Here is a 14,132-nt window from a genome sequence, read left to right as displayed (position 1 = left end):
CCGAAGCGCTCGCCGCTGCACGGCCGTCTCCGCCCCCTTCCAAGTAACCAATCGCGACCAAGACGCCGGGGCGCGCACGCTCCCTCGAGTTTAACGGTCGCGAGAGGCCGAGCGCCCGACCCTGACATCGGCAGTGGGAGCGGCGGCCAGGTAAGTGGCCGCCGGCCTGCGGGGAGCTGCCAGTCGCAGGGGACGCGATGTCGAGGACACCGAGCCAGCGGACCCCTGAGTGTGCTGATGGGTTAGGGCGGGGGAAGACAACAGTCAGGTGACACCACCCCACCGGAGCCCGCGGGCGTGTGGGGGCTTTCTCCCGGTCCGTACGCCTTTTCTAGACTCTGTGCCCTTGAGTGACACCCGCGCGGCCCAATCGCTGAGTGCCTCTTCTCCAGGGGCGGGGGGCTTGAGGGATTTCGTTTTTCTTCTTCTTTTTTTTTTTTTTTTTTTTTTGACCAGGTTCCTGGGCTTCCTTTGAGAATCAGTAATGTAGTTGTTGCACCGACAGTTTTAACTCCGGCCTCCCTGCTGACTACGATTTAGGGGAGAACCAGCAGCGGCGGTCTGGCTGTCAGCGCGAAAATGTCAGAATCTGGCCTCAAAACCTGAAATCATCCCTTCTTTTCCCTTCTCGGGTTCCCAACAAAGCAGAACGCCTGGTTAACTTTAATATTCTCAGCAGACCCCGTATCAGTCGTTCCCTTTCCCCCTAACTCCCTTTTACCCTTTTGGAACTGGGGGCATCCAAAGCGTCATATTTTGTTTGTGGGAGATACAAAAACGTCTCTGTTCTTATATCCATTCTCCATCAGGTTCTTAAAATTCTGCATTGTATATCTTTTTTAAAAAACTCATCCCCCCGCATCCCTCTCCCCACCCTCACGCTGTGCTGGGGAGGCATCATCACATTTCAAGATGCATCTGGGTCTACTGCGTCCGGATTAACTCAACGGGGGAAATAATAGATGGGGTTGCATGCAGATCCATGTCCCCAGAGAGCTTGCGTTTTCCTGGTGGAAGAGCAAGGTGATTTGAATTCAGGTATTTTCATTGCCAGATGGAAGGTGCGGCCCCTGAGTTTGTCAGTACCCTTTGTCGTTGGTGATGGGCTGAGTCACTGGGGAGAAATCTATTTAGCTAGGTCGGGTTACCCATGGCCTTCACACCTGTCCCTGAAGGAAACGGTTCCTTTGTGAGCTGATGCTTTCTTTCAACGTTGTCCTTTGTAAAACCAGGCCGTAGAAAGTGGGAACGTAGAGGAACCAGAATTATTTTCCACCATTGCATCCCCTAAAGCTTCCATCTTGTCAGCAGCATGGGTTTTCTTTTATTCTTTTTTCCCCCCTGTTATTCCTTGGCTTGTTTTTTTTTTTTTTTTTTTTTAAGTACATGGATTCCTTAAAAAGGAGGCAATTGATTTGTTATAGCCAGGTTACCTCTGTACATCTAGCCTCAGTTAAATTTTAGTGGACCTGGCAAATAGTTTATTTTTTCAGAAGTAATTTAAAGTACTCTGTGTATATAGTATACGGTGCAAAATGCATTCTTTCCACCCCCACCTTCAGTGGGGAAACAAGCATTGTTAACAGTTTAACTGGCTGTTTTCAATACCAAATTAAATAGTAAGTAGTTCCCATTCATCAGTTAATGGTATAAATCAACAAGCATGCTTGATAAAATGTATTAAAGGAATGAACAAGGCATGTAAGTTTTCCAATTATTACACAGAATTGTGTCTGGAACCTTGCTTATTAAGCACCTAAAGTTTTGAAATGTTACCTGAAAAAATACTAGTTCAGTTCAGTCACTCAGTCGTGTACGACTCTTTTCGACTCCGTGGACTGCAGCACACCAGGCTTCCCTGTCCATCACCAACTCCTGGAGCTTACTCAAACTTATGTCCGTCGAGTCAGTGATGCCATCCAACCATCTCATCCTCTGTTGACCCCTTCTCCTGCCTTCAACTCCTACTGCTACTTCTGTAAATCACTGTTATTGTAGATTTTTTATTGAGATACAAGTTACCATAAAATTTATTCTTTTAAAGTGTATAAATCAGTGATTTTTTTTTTAGTATAGTCACAGGATTGTGCTATTCATCACCACTGTCTAATTCTAGAACTTTTCATCTCCCCAGAAAGACACCCTATGCCCATTTTGGTCACTCTCATTCTCTCCTCCCAGCTGCTGGCAACCATTCATCTCCTTTCTTTCTCTATAGATTTGCCTACTCCAGATACTTTGTATAAATGGAATCATATAATCTGGTCTTTTGTTGGGCTTCTTTTATTTTGTGTGTGTGTGTGTGTGTGTGTGTGTGTGTATTTTTTTTTGGCTGCACCTTGCGCTGCTTGCAGGGTCTTAGTTCCTCCACCAGGGATTGAACCTGGGCCCACGGCAGTGACAGGCCTGAGCCCTAACCCCTGGACCGCCGGAGAATTCCCTTTAGCATAATGTTTTAAATGTTTATCCACAGTGTAGCATAATTCCACACTTTATTACTTTCTATGACTGAGAAATATTATATGGATTGTTGTTGTTCAGTCACTAAGCCTTGTCTGACTGTTTGTGACCCGGTGGACTGCGGCATGCCAGGCTTTTCTGTCCTCCCTTATCTCTTGGAGTTTGTTCAGATTTGTGTCCATTGAGTCAGTGATGCTGTCTACCCGTTTCATCCTCTGCGGCCCCCTTCTCCTTTGGCTTTCAGTCTTTCCCAGCATCAGGGTCTTTTCCAATGAATCCGCTCTTCACGCCATATGGATACACCACATTTATTTATCCAACAGTTGATGCACATTTGAGTTGTTTCTGAATTTTGGCTATTACGAAAAGTGTTGCTATCCTTAATGTAGATTTGTATAAAAGGATCAAGGTTTCTAAAGGTTTGACAAAGTTTTTTGTAATAGTATTTTGTTCCCCATTCATTTTCAGACTCTCCTGGGACCTTCGGATATTTCACTTCTGAATGTCAGCAACTGAAAATGCCTGTAGACGATGAAGCATCTGAAGATGACTCAGATTCAGTTTCTTCAAACAGTGCAAGAACCTGAATTTTCAAATGAGAGCGTGTAACAATTTCTGTACACTATGGAAGATTTTGACTTGGGGAAACCCTCACAGAAAGCGTCATCTTCTATAGAATCTGATATAAAAAATTCTCCTCATTCTCTTGGACTGAACTTAAATACTAATAGGTAAGAATGGGAATAGATTTTTTAATGTAATGACGAATCAAAATAACTTCATTTGCATAATTTGCCAGTTTATGCAAATAGTGTCATACTTACTGTTTGCATTTTTAAAACCCCAAAACTGAGATCAGGAACCGTTCAAGGACAGTTGTTTAAGAATAATTTCAGTACTTCCCTGTTCTTCATTTCTCCCGGAGATACGCTTTCATATGGGGAACTTTGTGAAAAAGAACTTGTTTTGCTAGATGCAGTTCTCTTTACATTTTTTTTTTATTTTTGGTAAATTACAAGCATATCTTTAAAATTTAATTGCCTAAATATTGTTTCTCCATTTTGAAATTAAGAGGAAAAATAATGTTTCATGTTGCAGGAATACCTCATCAATCTTGAAAGTAGCAATTTCAAGATTGAAAAAAAATTGAATACTAGGAAGTTAGCAAAAAAGCAGGCTGAGTTGACAAAATAGATGCTATCAAAAAATGCATTTTATGCATTTCTTTTTAAATTATCCCATGTTTGGTTTGTTTGAATCAGGGCCTGTTTACTCTCATTTTTTACATGGTCAGACAAGTTGATTATTTGGTTTCTAAACTTTTTGTTGTTATTCAGTCATTAAGTCATGTCCAGTTCTTTGAGACCCCATGAACTACAGCACCCCAGCTTCAAAATTTGCATTAGCTTACAAACAGCAAAGAGGCAGAGGCCATTTATCACCTATAAAAAGCAAGTACAGTAAAGCAGAAACACAGCAGTCTGGCACGCTTACTGGTAAAGGAGCAAACTTGCACACAGTAATAGATCTTGAAGAAATTGTGTATTTTAAATAAATTCCTTAAGAGATTTGTTTATTCTTTGCCCTCCTCAGGAGAAATTTAAGGCGGCTTACAAGAATATATAAAATGAGAAAGCATAAAGTAGGGTAAAAAGGGAGAAGAAAAAAAAAAAGCATGGGACATGGTCCAGAAACACTTGCCATTGTAATCTGTACCTACTTCCTGAATGTTGGCCACGCTTTTTGTTTCCTGTGTCATCATTTGGCAGCCCTTTTGAAATCTACTTCTAGAAGAAACCCTTTTTAGAACATAGTGTTTGATTTGCCTGGAGGAACTTAAATGTGCCTTTCTAATGAAAATTATGTCACTGAACTGTCTCCCTTTTATTGTGACTGGCAGTTAAATTGGCCAAATTTAAACTTGATTATTATACAACTGTAATTGTGTATTAAACCCTTAATGAATACCATATTATGTTCTTTCCCTTGAATTTTTATTAGTATTTTTCTGATCCTAACTCTTTATATTACTGTTATTTTCATTAGTGTCCTCTTTTTCACAAATTGTTTGTAAAACAAAGCAGAGTATCAATAAATAAAAGAAAAATGACCTTTCAGTGGTTGGAATTTAAATAAATTTTAATGTCCCTAATTATGCCTTGTGTTTTTATAAAGCAAATCTGAAATAAACTCCTCTCAGATTTGGAAAAGCAGTCCTCCTGGGAAAAATTAGTGCTATTTTATACATTGAATAGGCTAAATAAGTCCTGAATATCTGCTACTAATTTGCTTGGCAGTACTTTTATTCAAAGACAGTGCAAAGATAAGCATGAGCTTATCATGCCAAATTAGGGGGATCCAGTTAACAAGACGTGACTGTAATTCTGGGCAGTGGAGAAAGGATCTCTATTACAATAAAGGACTGCTCTTAAAGTGGAGTGAAATACTCCTCTGGAATAATTTAGATCAGAGTCACTGAGAATTTTCCTTATTGTTTAGCATACACTTTTATCTTCTGCTCTACTTTGGAGTATTCTCTCCCTTCTGAAGGTCTTTCTGTTTTGTTCTTAAAAATATAATTAAGTGCTATCTGTCTTTTCGCTGCTGTTTTCCTTTCATGGACAAACTTGTGATCAGATTTTCAGCAAATGAGGTGCTCTTAAGTAGGATTAAGTATCAGTAGTTTTGTACTGCTCTGCTAAATCTTGAACTGCTGAATTATTCAACACTTTGGTAGAATGAAGAAAACCATGTGAATTATTTATGTTTCAACAGAAGTAGTCCCCACCTTAGTACAAATGGGGTATCCTCTTTCTCAGGGAAGACCAGACCATCTGTAATTCAAGGTACAGTTGAAGTCCTCACCTCTTTAATGCAAGAGCTACAAAACAGTGGAAAGACTGATTCGGAACTTTGGAAAAACTGTGAGGTATCTAGTTTTGTTTTATTTTTGGAATTAAACAATTTCTGTTTATGAATATGCCTCTACTAAACTCTAAATTACTAGCAATTTATATTCTAAAGAGCATGATACTTAAGTTATTGCTAGAATAAAGCAGTCAAGTATATTAATTAAGGAATAATATAGAACAAATGTGAACAAGATGATCAAAAGTACATTTTAACAATATATTCACTAATATATAAATTAGACATTCTAATTTATATATTGTGAATATGAACTAAAATACTTTGTTATACTTTGTTAGGTTTTTTTGTTAGTTTTTATAAACTAAAATGTCTTTTTTCAGAAAAATGAGAATCGCCAACCAAGTTATTGATGTTTGTTACTAATCCTAGTCTTTTAAGTAACTTAAACAGAATTGTCGTGATTTTGTAAAACATAAATTCACTTAGAAATATTTTGAATGCTCTGTTTATAAATAAGGCTTCCGTTTCGTACCTTATTGCATTTAGCTGTGCTTTATTGACTTACATTGATTATTCAGGTCAAGTGGCTCGCTCTTTTGTCCATAGGTTAAATTGCGATATAAAAATTTAATAGTTAAAAGAATATATGTAAATTTTGTGTCATGCAGTAATGCCCACGATACACTTTTCCAAGGCTAGGTTGGTAATGCTTTGTAGAAATGTATAAAACGTTATTATTAAATTCTTTATTTAAAGAGCAGTAAATTTTGTTTTAAGTGTTAATTATAGTTCTAAGACTATAATCTGTGTTAATTTTCAGAATGTGGAATAAATAGAATGAAAGATTATCTGGTTTAAGAAATCAGTAATAGCTACTTATATTCATTATCCATAATCGTTAGAGTTATAAAAATGACTGTTACAGCAAACTTAAAAGAAAACTGTTTAATTTTTTATACTTTTTTTTCCACATAATGATCAGTATGTGCTAATGCAAAAGACCTATAAAATGTCCTTGTAAAATGATGTAAATAATAATGGAATGTTTCATGAAATGTGTCCCCTAGTGCTTTAAAAAAAAATGAGGCAAATTGCCTGAATGTGGCTTGACGTCTGGTAAATGCGTTTTTAACTAGAAAGTTTTACATGAAATCTTCGAAATCAACATCTTCAATCAGAATCAGAGTATATTTGTGAATTTAAGACATAGATTATTACATGCCAGGATACCAGCTAGCCGCTTAAACCTCCTAACATTTGAACTGGTTTCTTTCTGCCCTTTCTTCTGTGATCTAACAGATTTTTTAAATTATGTTTCGTATTAACTGACTTTAATTTTCATAATGTAGGGATATAATTGATTATTCACTGAAGAGCTTTGTAAGCTATTTTGTACTTTCACGGAAAGTGAAATGCTATTTTGGCCATTTCAGTAAAACTTCTTGAATTTGTTTTGTGTGTTTTTGTAACATATGAAAATAAAGGCCTCTGACGCTTTAGGGTAGTGCTTTAGAAAGAATGGGAGGGTAAATATCATGTAAGTCTTATTCCTGACTCTTCCCTGAATTTCATGTTTATACTTTTCTTTTGAAATAGTAACATTTCTATTATAGTTATATATAATATATTATATATAATATATATACTATATATTATAGTAGCTATATAGAAATAATAACATTTCTATATAGTAACTGATTTCTACCAGTTGTAAGAAGCTAATGTACATTATTAAAGAACTAAACCTTCTACAGAGCTCTGGAAGAGATCTGGTGATGACCTGATTCTTTAGAATTCTTTTATTAAAACTTCTCTTCTGGAATTCTCAAAGTTTATCACTGCTTAAACTCGGGAAGGTTATATATTTTTATTCTATCAGGAAAGAATCTATTAATGCATTTCTGTAGAAATACTTTAAGATATTCTTTTTGTTTGGTTTTGGCTGTGCTGTGTGGCTTGTGGAATCTTAGTTCCCCGACCAGGGATTGAAACTGAGTCCACTGCAGTGAATGCACCGAGTCCTAATCACTGGCCCCCCAGGCAACTTCTCTAATGCATTTTAAAGTACTTGCTAATATTTCTATAATTATAAGAAAATTTTAAAGCATATCATTATAGCATTTTAATTATTTAGCACTACTGATTATAATAACAACAATTATCTGATGATTATTGCTTACCTATTTGCCGGGCAGTATACGAGATACTTTCTGTCAGTGGCCCTCAACCTTATTAGACCTGAAGCTCCCTTTTTATAACAGCTTTTAAAATAACATCAACTTATATTGTCCTGAAATGAAATTCACAGATAATATAACCTGCTTGTATCTGCTTTTTAAAAAAGTCAGTGTAATGTCCTGTGATATAAAGGAGTAATAATACTTATTTATAATAAGATAATATGTAAATATGTAAATGCTCAGATGTATCTACATTAGAGAACATAGTGAAGCAGTCCAGCATTTACCGCTGTGAGATCTGCATGAGCACAGCAGCTGTCAGCACAGAACAGCACAGCCGCCTTGCACTGATGCGCCAGCACTGTAGCTGGTGACATGACTTTCTGAAACGGCGCGTAATGTCTGAGCAAGTTCTGAAACATCTTGGTAGTTGCATTCCTGGACGATTTGGTGGCTTGAAAACTGTGCAAAATACAACATAAAATGGACACAGGATAGTTCCTTATTGTGGAGACTGTCCTGTGTTTTGTATCCCTGGACCATGCCCCCTAAATGCTGGTGGTGCTCCCACTATCTTTGTGACAACCATGACCTCACAGATTTCAACATATAGTTCCCCCACTGAGATCCTTGCCTTGCAGGCATCATATTTAAAATTTAATCCTCACAGCCACAAATAACGTGTTGTTATTGCCATTTTATAAATTAGGAAACTGAGGGCTTCCCTGGTGGCTCAGTGGTAAAGAATCTGCCTACCAATGCAGGAGACCCAGGTTTGATCCCTAATCTGGGAAGATTCCACATGCCGCAGAGCGCCTAAGCCTGTGTGCCAACTAAGCCTGTGCTCTGCAACAAGAGAAGCCATTGCAATTAGAAGCCTATGGACCTCAACTAAAGAGCAGCTCCTGCTCGCTGCAACTAGAGAAAAGCCCCTGCCCAGCAGCAAGGACCCAGCACAGCCCCCACCCCCACGCCAAAAAAATACACACTGGATTTTAAAGACAGTAAAGGAATGTATATCTCCTTAGTAATTTTTTTTTAAATTAGGAAACTGAAGTATAAAGAAATTAAATTTACTTGTTCAGAATCACACAAGTTGGTGGAGAGGTGGGAGTCAGAACTATGGGAAAGCCCACAGGGTATTTACCAGGTCAGACTAGGGAACCAGACTATAGCAATCCCATGCAGGCTGATAGCAGCAGAAAACTGCGTTCACAGGAAAACTTCAGTCAGGTGCCCGTATCCTCCAGCAATATATAAAGTGCAGGTAGTACAAATCACTTTAGTTTGAAATGAATAATAGCCCTTCTTAACAATTAAGTGTATAATGTTATCACTGTATTAATATTTTTTAAGTTACTTTATTTAAAATTAAAGGGTAAACAATAAAATCTGTCTCAGAAAAACAGAAATCTCCACTAGTTTATAGCCTGAATGAACTCTCTTCATTTGTATCCTAAATAAGAAAATGATGATAAGGATGTGATTAATATCTTGTCTCACATACTATGAAGCCATTATTTTTATTAAATTGTTATTCTATCATTATTATAGTTAAGCTTTATGTGAATAATAACTGTATCAGATTAAAAATAACACCTAAGGGTACAGGGGTATAACTTGAGAAAACTGTTGCTAGATTGTTTCTTTTCTGTTTTCATTAATATAAGGTACTTTGTAAGCTGAGAGAGTACGGGACTTGATTTGATCTAGTCCGCTTTGTCCTGAAGTCAGTTGATTTAGAATTCTCACTTCCTGTCAGTGCCCTCATATTTGATTTAAGGCTTTCTTTTCCAATCTTGAGGTTTTCTCCCCTTTACCTTAATACTGTTATACAGATTTCAATTTAATTCTGTTATGTTGTGTAAATGGCTTTCAACATGAATGGGGAGGATCCCTGGATTGTGTGATCTATAATACCAAGAAAAGTTCAGCTTGCAGTTGTTGTTGTTCCATCGCTGAGTCATGTTCAACTCTTTGTGACTCCATGAACAGAAGCACGCCAGGCTTCCCTGTTGTTCACTATCTCTCTGAGTTTGTTCAGACTCATGTCCATTGAGTCAGTGATGCCATCCAACCATTTCATCCTCTGACGCCTCCTGCTCCTTTTGCTCCCAGTCTTTCCCAGCCTCAATCTTTTCCATTGAGTCGGCTCTTCACATCAGGTGGCCAGAGTATTGGAGCTTCAGTTTCAGCCTCAGTCCTTCCAGATATTCAAGGCTGATTTCCTTCAGCTTTCAATATCCATTGTTATGTTTGTTTAGACTATATATCTGAGTGCCCAACTTGGTCTTGTATCCTAGGTGCTGGCTTGCAGGCAGGGATGGGAGGGAGACTGGTAAACCCAAGTGAACAAATGAGGTATTTGCTGATTGTGGTAAATGCTCTGAAGGAACTAAACAGGATGCCAAGAAAGAGAGTGCCTGTGAGGATGGTTTGGAAAACTCTTCGAGAGATGAGGATAATTAAGCTGAAATTGCGGGATGGGAAGAAGCCAGCCATGTTGAGAGCTGGGGAGAAAGCTTTCCCGGTAGAGGGTACAGCAAGCGTCAGTACAAGACTTTTGAGGCGAAAGACAGTTTGGGCATGTCCAGGGAACAGAGGGAGGCCAGCGAGGCCAGTGTGTGTCATGAAAGGGACAGAGGGATTTGAGAGGAAGCTGGGAGGTGTGTGCAACCCAGATCACACAGGGCCCTGTAGGGAATAGAATGGAATGGAAATGACACTGGAATGGAAATGGAATGGAAAGACACTGGACGGTTTTAAACAAGAAAGCCAGTTGTCGCAGTAGCTACTTTTTGACATTATATATTGTTGCATACTGTTTGTTTATTTTATATTTTGGGCTCCAAAATCACTGCAGATGGTGACCACAGCCATGAAATAAAAAGATGCTTGCTTCTTGGAAGAAAAGCTATGACCAACCCAAACAGCATATTAACAAGCAGAAACATTACTTTACCAACAAAGGTCCGCCTAGTCAAAGCTATGGTTTTTCCAGTAGTCATGTATGGATGTGAGAGTTGGACTATAAAGAAAGCTGAGCGCCAAAGAATTGATGCTTTTGAACTGTGGTGTTGGAGAAGACTCTTGAGAGTCCCTTGGATTGCAAGGAGATCCAACCAGTCCATCCTAAAGGAAATCAGTCCTGAATATTCTTTGGAAGGACTGATGTTGAAGCTGAAACTCCAGTACTTTGGGCCACCTGATGTGAAGAACCAACTCATTTGAAAAGACTCTGATGCTGGGAAAGATTGAAGGCAGGAGGAGAAGGGAGCAACAGAGGATGAGATGGTTGGATGGCGCAATGGACATGACTTTGAATAGGCTCTGGGAGTTGGTGATGGACAGGGAGGCCTGGCTCAGTCCATGGGGGTCACAAAGAGTTGGACACGACTGAGCAACTGAACTGAACTGTTACTGAAAGTAGACCAGCCTTTAGTTTGAATTCAGCCTCTGGAGAATTCATACTCCCCTCTTGTGTTTTGGCCTCATCTAGTTACTAACTACTGTTGGTTGGTCAGGATGGTTCAGGACCTAAAAGGGGCTCAGAAGGAAATCTTAGGTCACTTCCATATGTTTTCAGATTCTTTTTTTTTTTTTTTTTTTTGTCTGCTGCAGTGTTTAAAACACTTTAATATCTCAAATGTTTTTGTTTTGTTTGTTTTTTTTTAACTTGAAAAATTAATTTGGGGTCAAATTCTCATAAACCAAACTGTTTGTTGTTTTAAGATGTGGGATTCTTTTTCTGGGTCCAAGTTAATGTTTAAGAGTACTATTGGCTGTTATGAGGAAAGGAAGAGGGGCTTAAGACAAATTCGAAGTGCATCTACCGGCGGTTGTTGATTAATTAGAAAGGTAGCAGATGACATCAAGTTAATCAAATTTACTGAGACCTTCAAGTTTACCCAGACCACAGGTAACATAAAGGGGTGCCCAAGCCTATGTCCTTGTATTTTTGCATTTTTATAACTAATTTTATAGTTTTATAACTAATTTAGCTTATAATTTTTACATTAAAAATACATTTATAAAAGGCCCTTTCCCATTGGAGGAATATTTCTGTGAAATACTAGGTTAAAAAATTATTTTTAACCAAAATATTTTATAATTTAATAGACCAGGTGGTTACAGCTATTCAATTTGGTGGAAAAACAGTGCCAAGAGCAGATAGTGGCTCAACAGGAGCAATTTCACAACCAAATTCAAGTAAGTTGTTCTTTATATTGATTCTTGTTTTACATTGTAAAATTTTTAGAAGAACCAATTAGTTAATTCTTTTTTTTTTTTTTTTTGAGAAGGAAGGATTAATTACTTGCAGCAAGTAAGGAGAACACCCAAAGCAGTATCTCCCTGAACTGTAAAATTGAGGAAGTTTTAAACTAAAGGCACATGCATATTCATGAGGGGGCTTGAGCAGAGGAGAATTCAGCATAGAATTGGGGCAGAGATCTACAGAGTCCACACTTTAGTCAGGAGGGTCAGGAGGGTCCACTGAAGTCAGGAGGGTCAGCATCATAGTTCCGTCCTCCACCCAGGTAGGGGATTAATTCCTAGTGTCAGGGCCTACTGAAGCTCAGGTTCTTTATGTCTCATTGAAGACAGAACTCAGTGAAAGCCAAGGTAATAGTTAAGTGGATTTACCTAGAGAGGCACACATTCCACAGACAGAATGCAGTCTGTCTCAAAAGGCAAGAGCAGCCCTGGGAGAAACACACTCTACAGTCAGAGTGTGGGGCATTTCAGAAGACGAGAGGCCCCCAGTGAGTTAATTCTTTATATCAGTTTTGCTTATAAATTAAATGTAAGGCACAAGTGTCATCTTTAGAGTAGTAGCTCTTATTTTTAAACGCAGTATATTTAAGACATTTATGAAAATGTATATTTAATATACATTCTTAGCCAAATCTCTCTTTTTTTTTACCCCCCAAATCTCTTTTTTATTTTTAGCGTATACAGGAGGAAATAAAAAATTTAGTCAAGTTACAGAACAATAATGCTTCCTGGGCTTCCTATGATAGAAGTTCTTTAAGCAAACAAAGATCTTCAGAAAGTCAAATGGGTTTTTTTTCTGAAAACGGTGAGAGAAATGAATATGTTATCAGTTATCCTAAGTCTGAAGAGTCTGAAATGCAGCAAGAAGCATCCTTGTCACAACCAGACTGCAATGTGGATAGTAGCTCAGTGAGCAGTGGGTATGGAACCTTTTGCGTCTCAGAACTAAACACCTACAAATCTAAGGACGCTCAAGATTTCATGGAGCACATAGAGGCTTCTGAAGGACAATTTGGAGCACCGGTGCTGCCAGCGGAGCCACTTGGAGATGGTGTGAAAAACCAGAGTTTTTATATACATCCAAATGAAGAGTTTTGTGCCTCTTTAAAGGAAGATACTCCCATTTTTCCCAGTGAATTTGAACACAGTTTTCTTGGTGAAAGTAAGATTTCAGAAGTATACAGTGGAAAAACAAACAAGTAAGTTGAATTTCTCCATCACTTGAAGGGAGTTTTACTTGTTAAATACATTTATAATAAGCTAAAATGTTTAGTAAATATAGCTCTTTTTAGTTGGAATGAGATGTGTTTCAACATGTCAGTTTTATCAAATTTTTTATTTATTGCCTCTGGAAAATTGAAAGTAACAAAACACGCTATATGTTAATGACATGTGACTGCCTTCCCATTGATAATAAGACTACAAAAACTCTTAGGGTGGGAGGCTTGCCAGAAAAATACCTTTTATATTTTGTAGTCACTATTGACTTGCTGAAAATTAGAGTATAGGACTGAATCAACTGGAATTTTGTCACACACGTTCATATAATTTAAAACCAAATATTATATACAAGCATGCTCAATTTTATGTTTGTTATATATTAGAAGAGATTTTGTAAGTTAAATGACATTTTAATTCATCCAGGGGACTTTTAAGTAAAAGAAACTTTGGCTGAATTTGTAAGGCAAATAATCACTTAAAATTATGTTCAGTTTTATGTCTCTGAAGTATGTCATCTAATGTAAGGTATTTAACTATAGCAACTCATATCTTGGGTACCCATAAGTCCATCTAAATAAGTATGTTTTCACTATGGAGATATACTTGTAGGTGCCACTATGGTGGTGTTTGTTCTGTCTCATGGCTACAGACTGCACGTACTGTTAATCACTGCTAGTCAGTCCTTTTCTTCATTTTGCCTTTAATAATAAGATATCGTGAAAAGAAATTCACGCAACTCAATAAAAATCTATCGCCTCTCTGCTATTAGAAAGGCAATTCGAAGTATAGTCTCTATCAGTGTTTAGTTTTATTTGAAGACAGCATTTAAAGAGAGGTATTTTGTTTTTTTCTTTTTAAATAGTAAATTGATAACATCATGGGCTCAAAGGTTGAAGCAGAACCAACCAAAGAGAGCACATAAAGAAGAGGGCTACTCAAAATCTATGCAAGGAGATGAGCAAACCAAGAAATCACCAATTGAGAAAGTAGGTGATAAGTCACTTGACTCTGGTGTGCTTTAGCTGCAGATAATCAGGATAATTATATTGTGTTTACCACCTGTTCATTAACATAAATTTTTTTTTTGCCTTTTCTTTTGTATTGTTAATTTGTTCCTTATCTTTT

At 37.7% G+C, this 14,132-nt stretch overlaps 1 protein-coding gene across 7 annotated transcripts in view; it reads left to right on the top strand.

Moving 5' to 3' along the window:
* The first annotated feature begins 12 nt into the window (after positions 1-12).
* MPHOSPH9 (M-phase phosphoprotein 9) overlaps positions 13-14,132 on the top strand; it is a 52,315-nt gene continuing 38,195 nt past the window's right edge. For 5 of the 7 annotated variants that reach the window (XM_006041419.4, XM_006041420.4, XM_025267763.3 and 2 more), the window contains exons 1-6: positions 13-150; positions 2,929-3,191; positions 5,236-5,389; positions 11,631-11,720; positions 12,462-12,985; positions 13,870-13,993. In XM_006041419.4, the coding sequence (XP_006041481.2) occupies positions 3,085-3,191; positions 5,236-5,389; positions 11,631-11,720; positions 12,462-12,985; positions 13,870-13,993 (999 nt within the window). In that variant the 5' untranslated portion in view covers positions 13-150; positions 2,929-3,084. The remainder of the gene's footprint in view (positions 151-2,928; positions 3,192-5,235; positions 5,390-11,630; positions 11,721-12,461; positions 12,986-13,869; positions 13,994-14,132) is intronic. The other 2 variants (XM_006041421.4, XM_044930260.2) reach the window with 2 other exon arrangements.

The sequence above is a fragment of the Bubalus bubalis genome, chromosome 17 (genome assembly GCF_019923935.1).
Source record: "Bubalus bubalis isolate 160015118507 breed Murrah chromosome 17, NDDB_SH_1, whole genome shotgun sequence".
NCBI classification, from domain to species: domain Eukaryota; kingdom Metazoa; phylum Chordata; class Mammalia; order Artiodactyla; family Bovidae; genus Bubalus; species Bubalus bubalis.
Note: the sequence above shows the minus strand (reverse complement) of the source record. Positions and strands in the feature narration are given on the sequence as shown.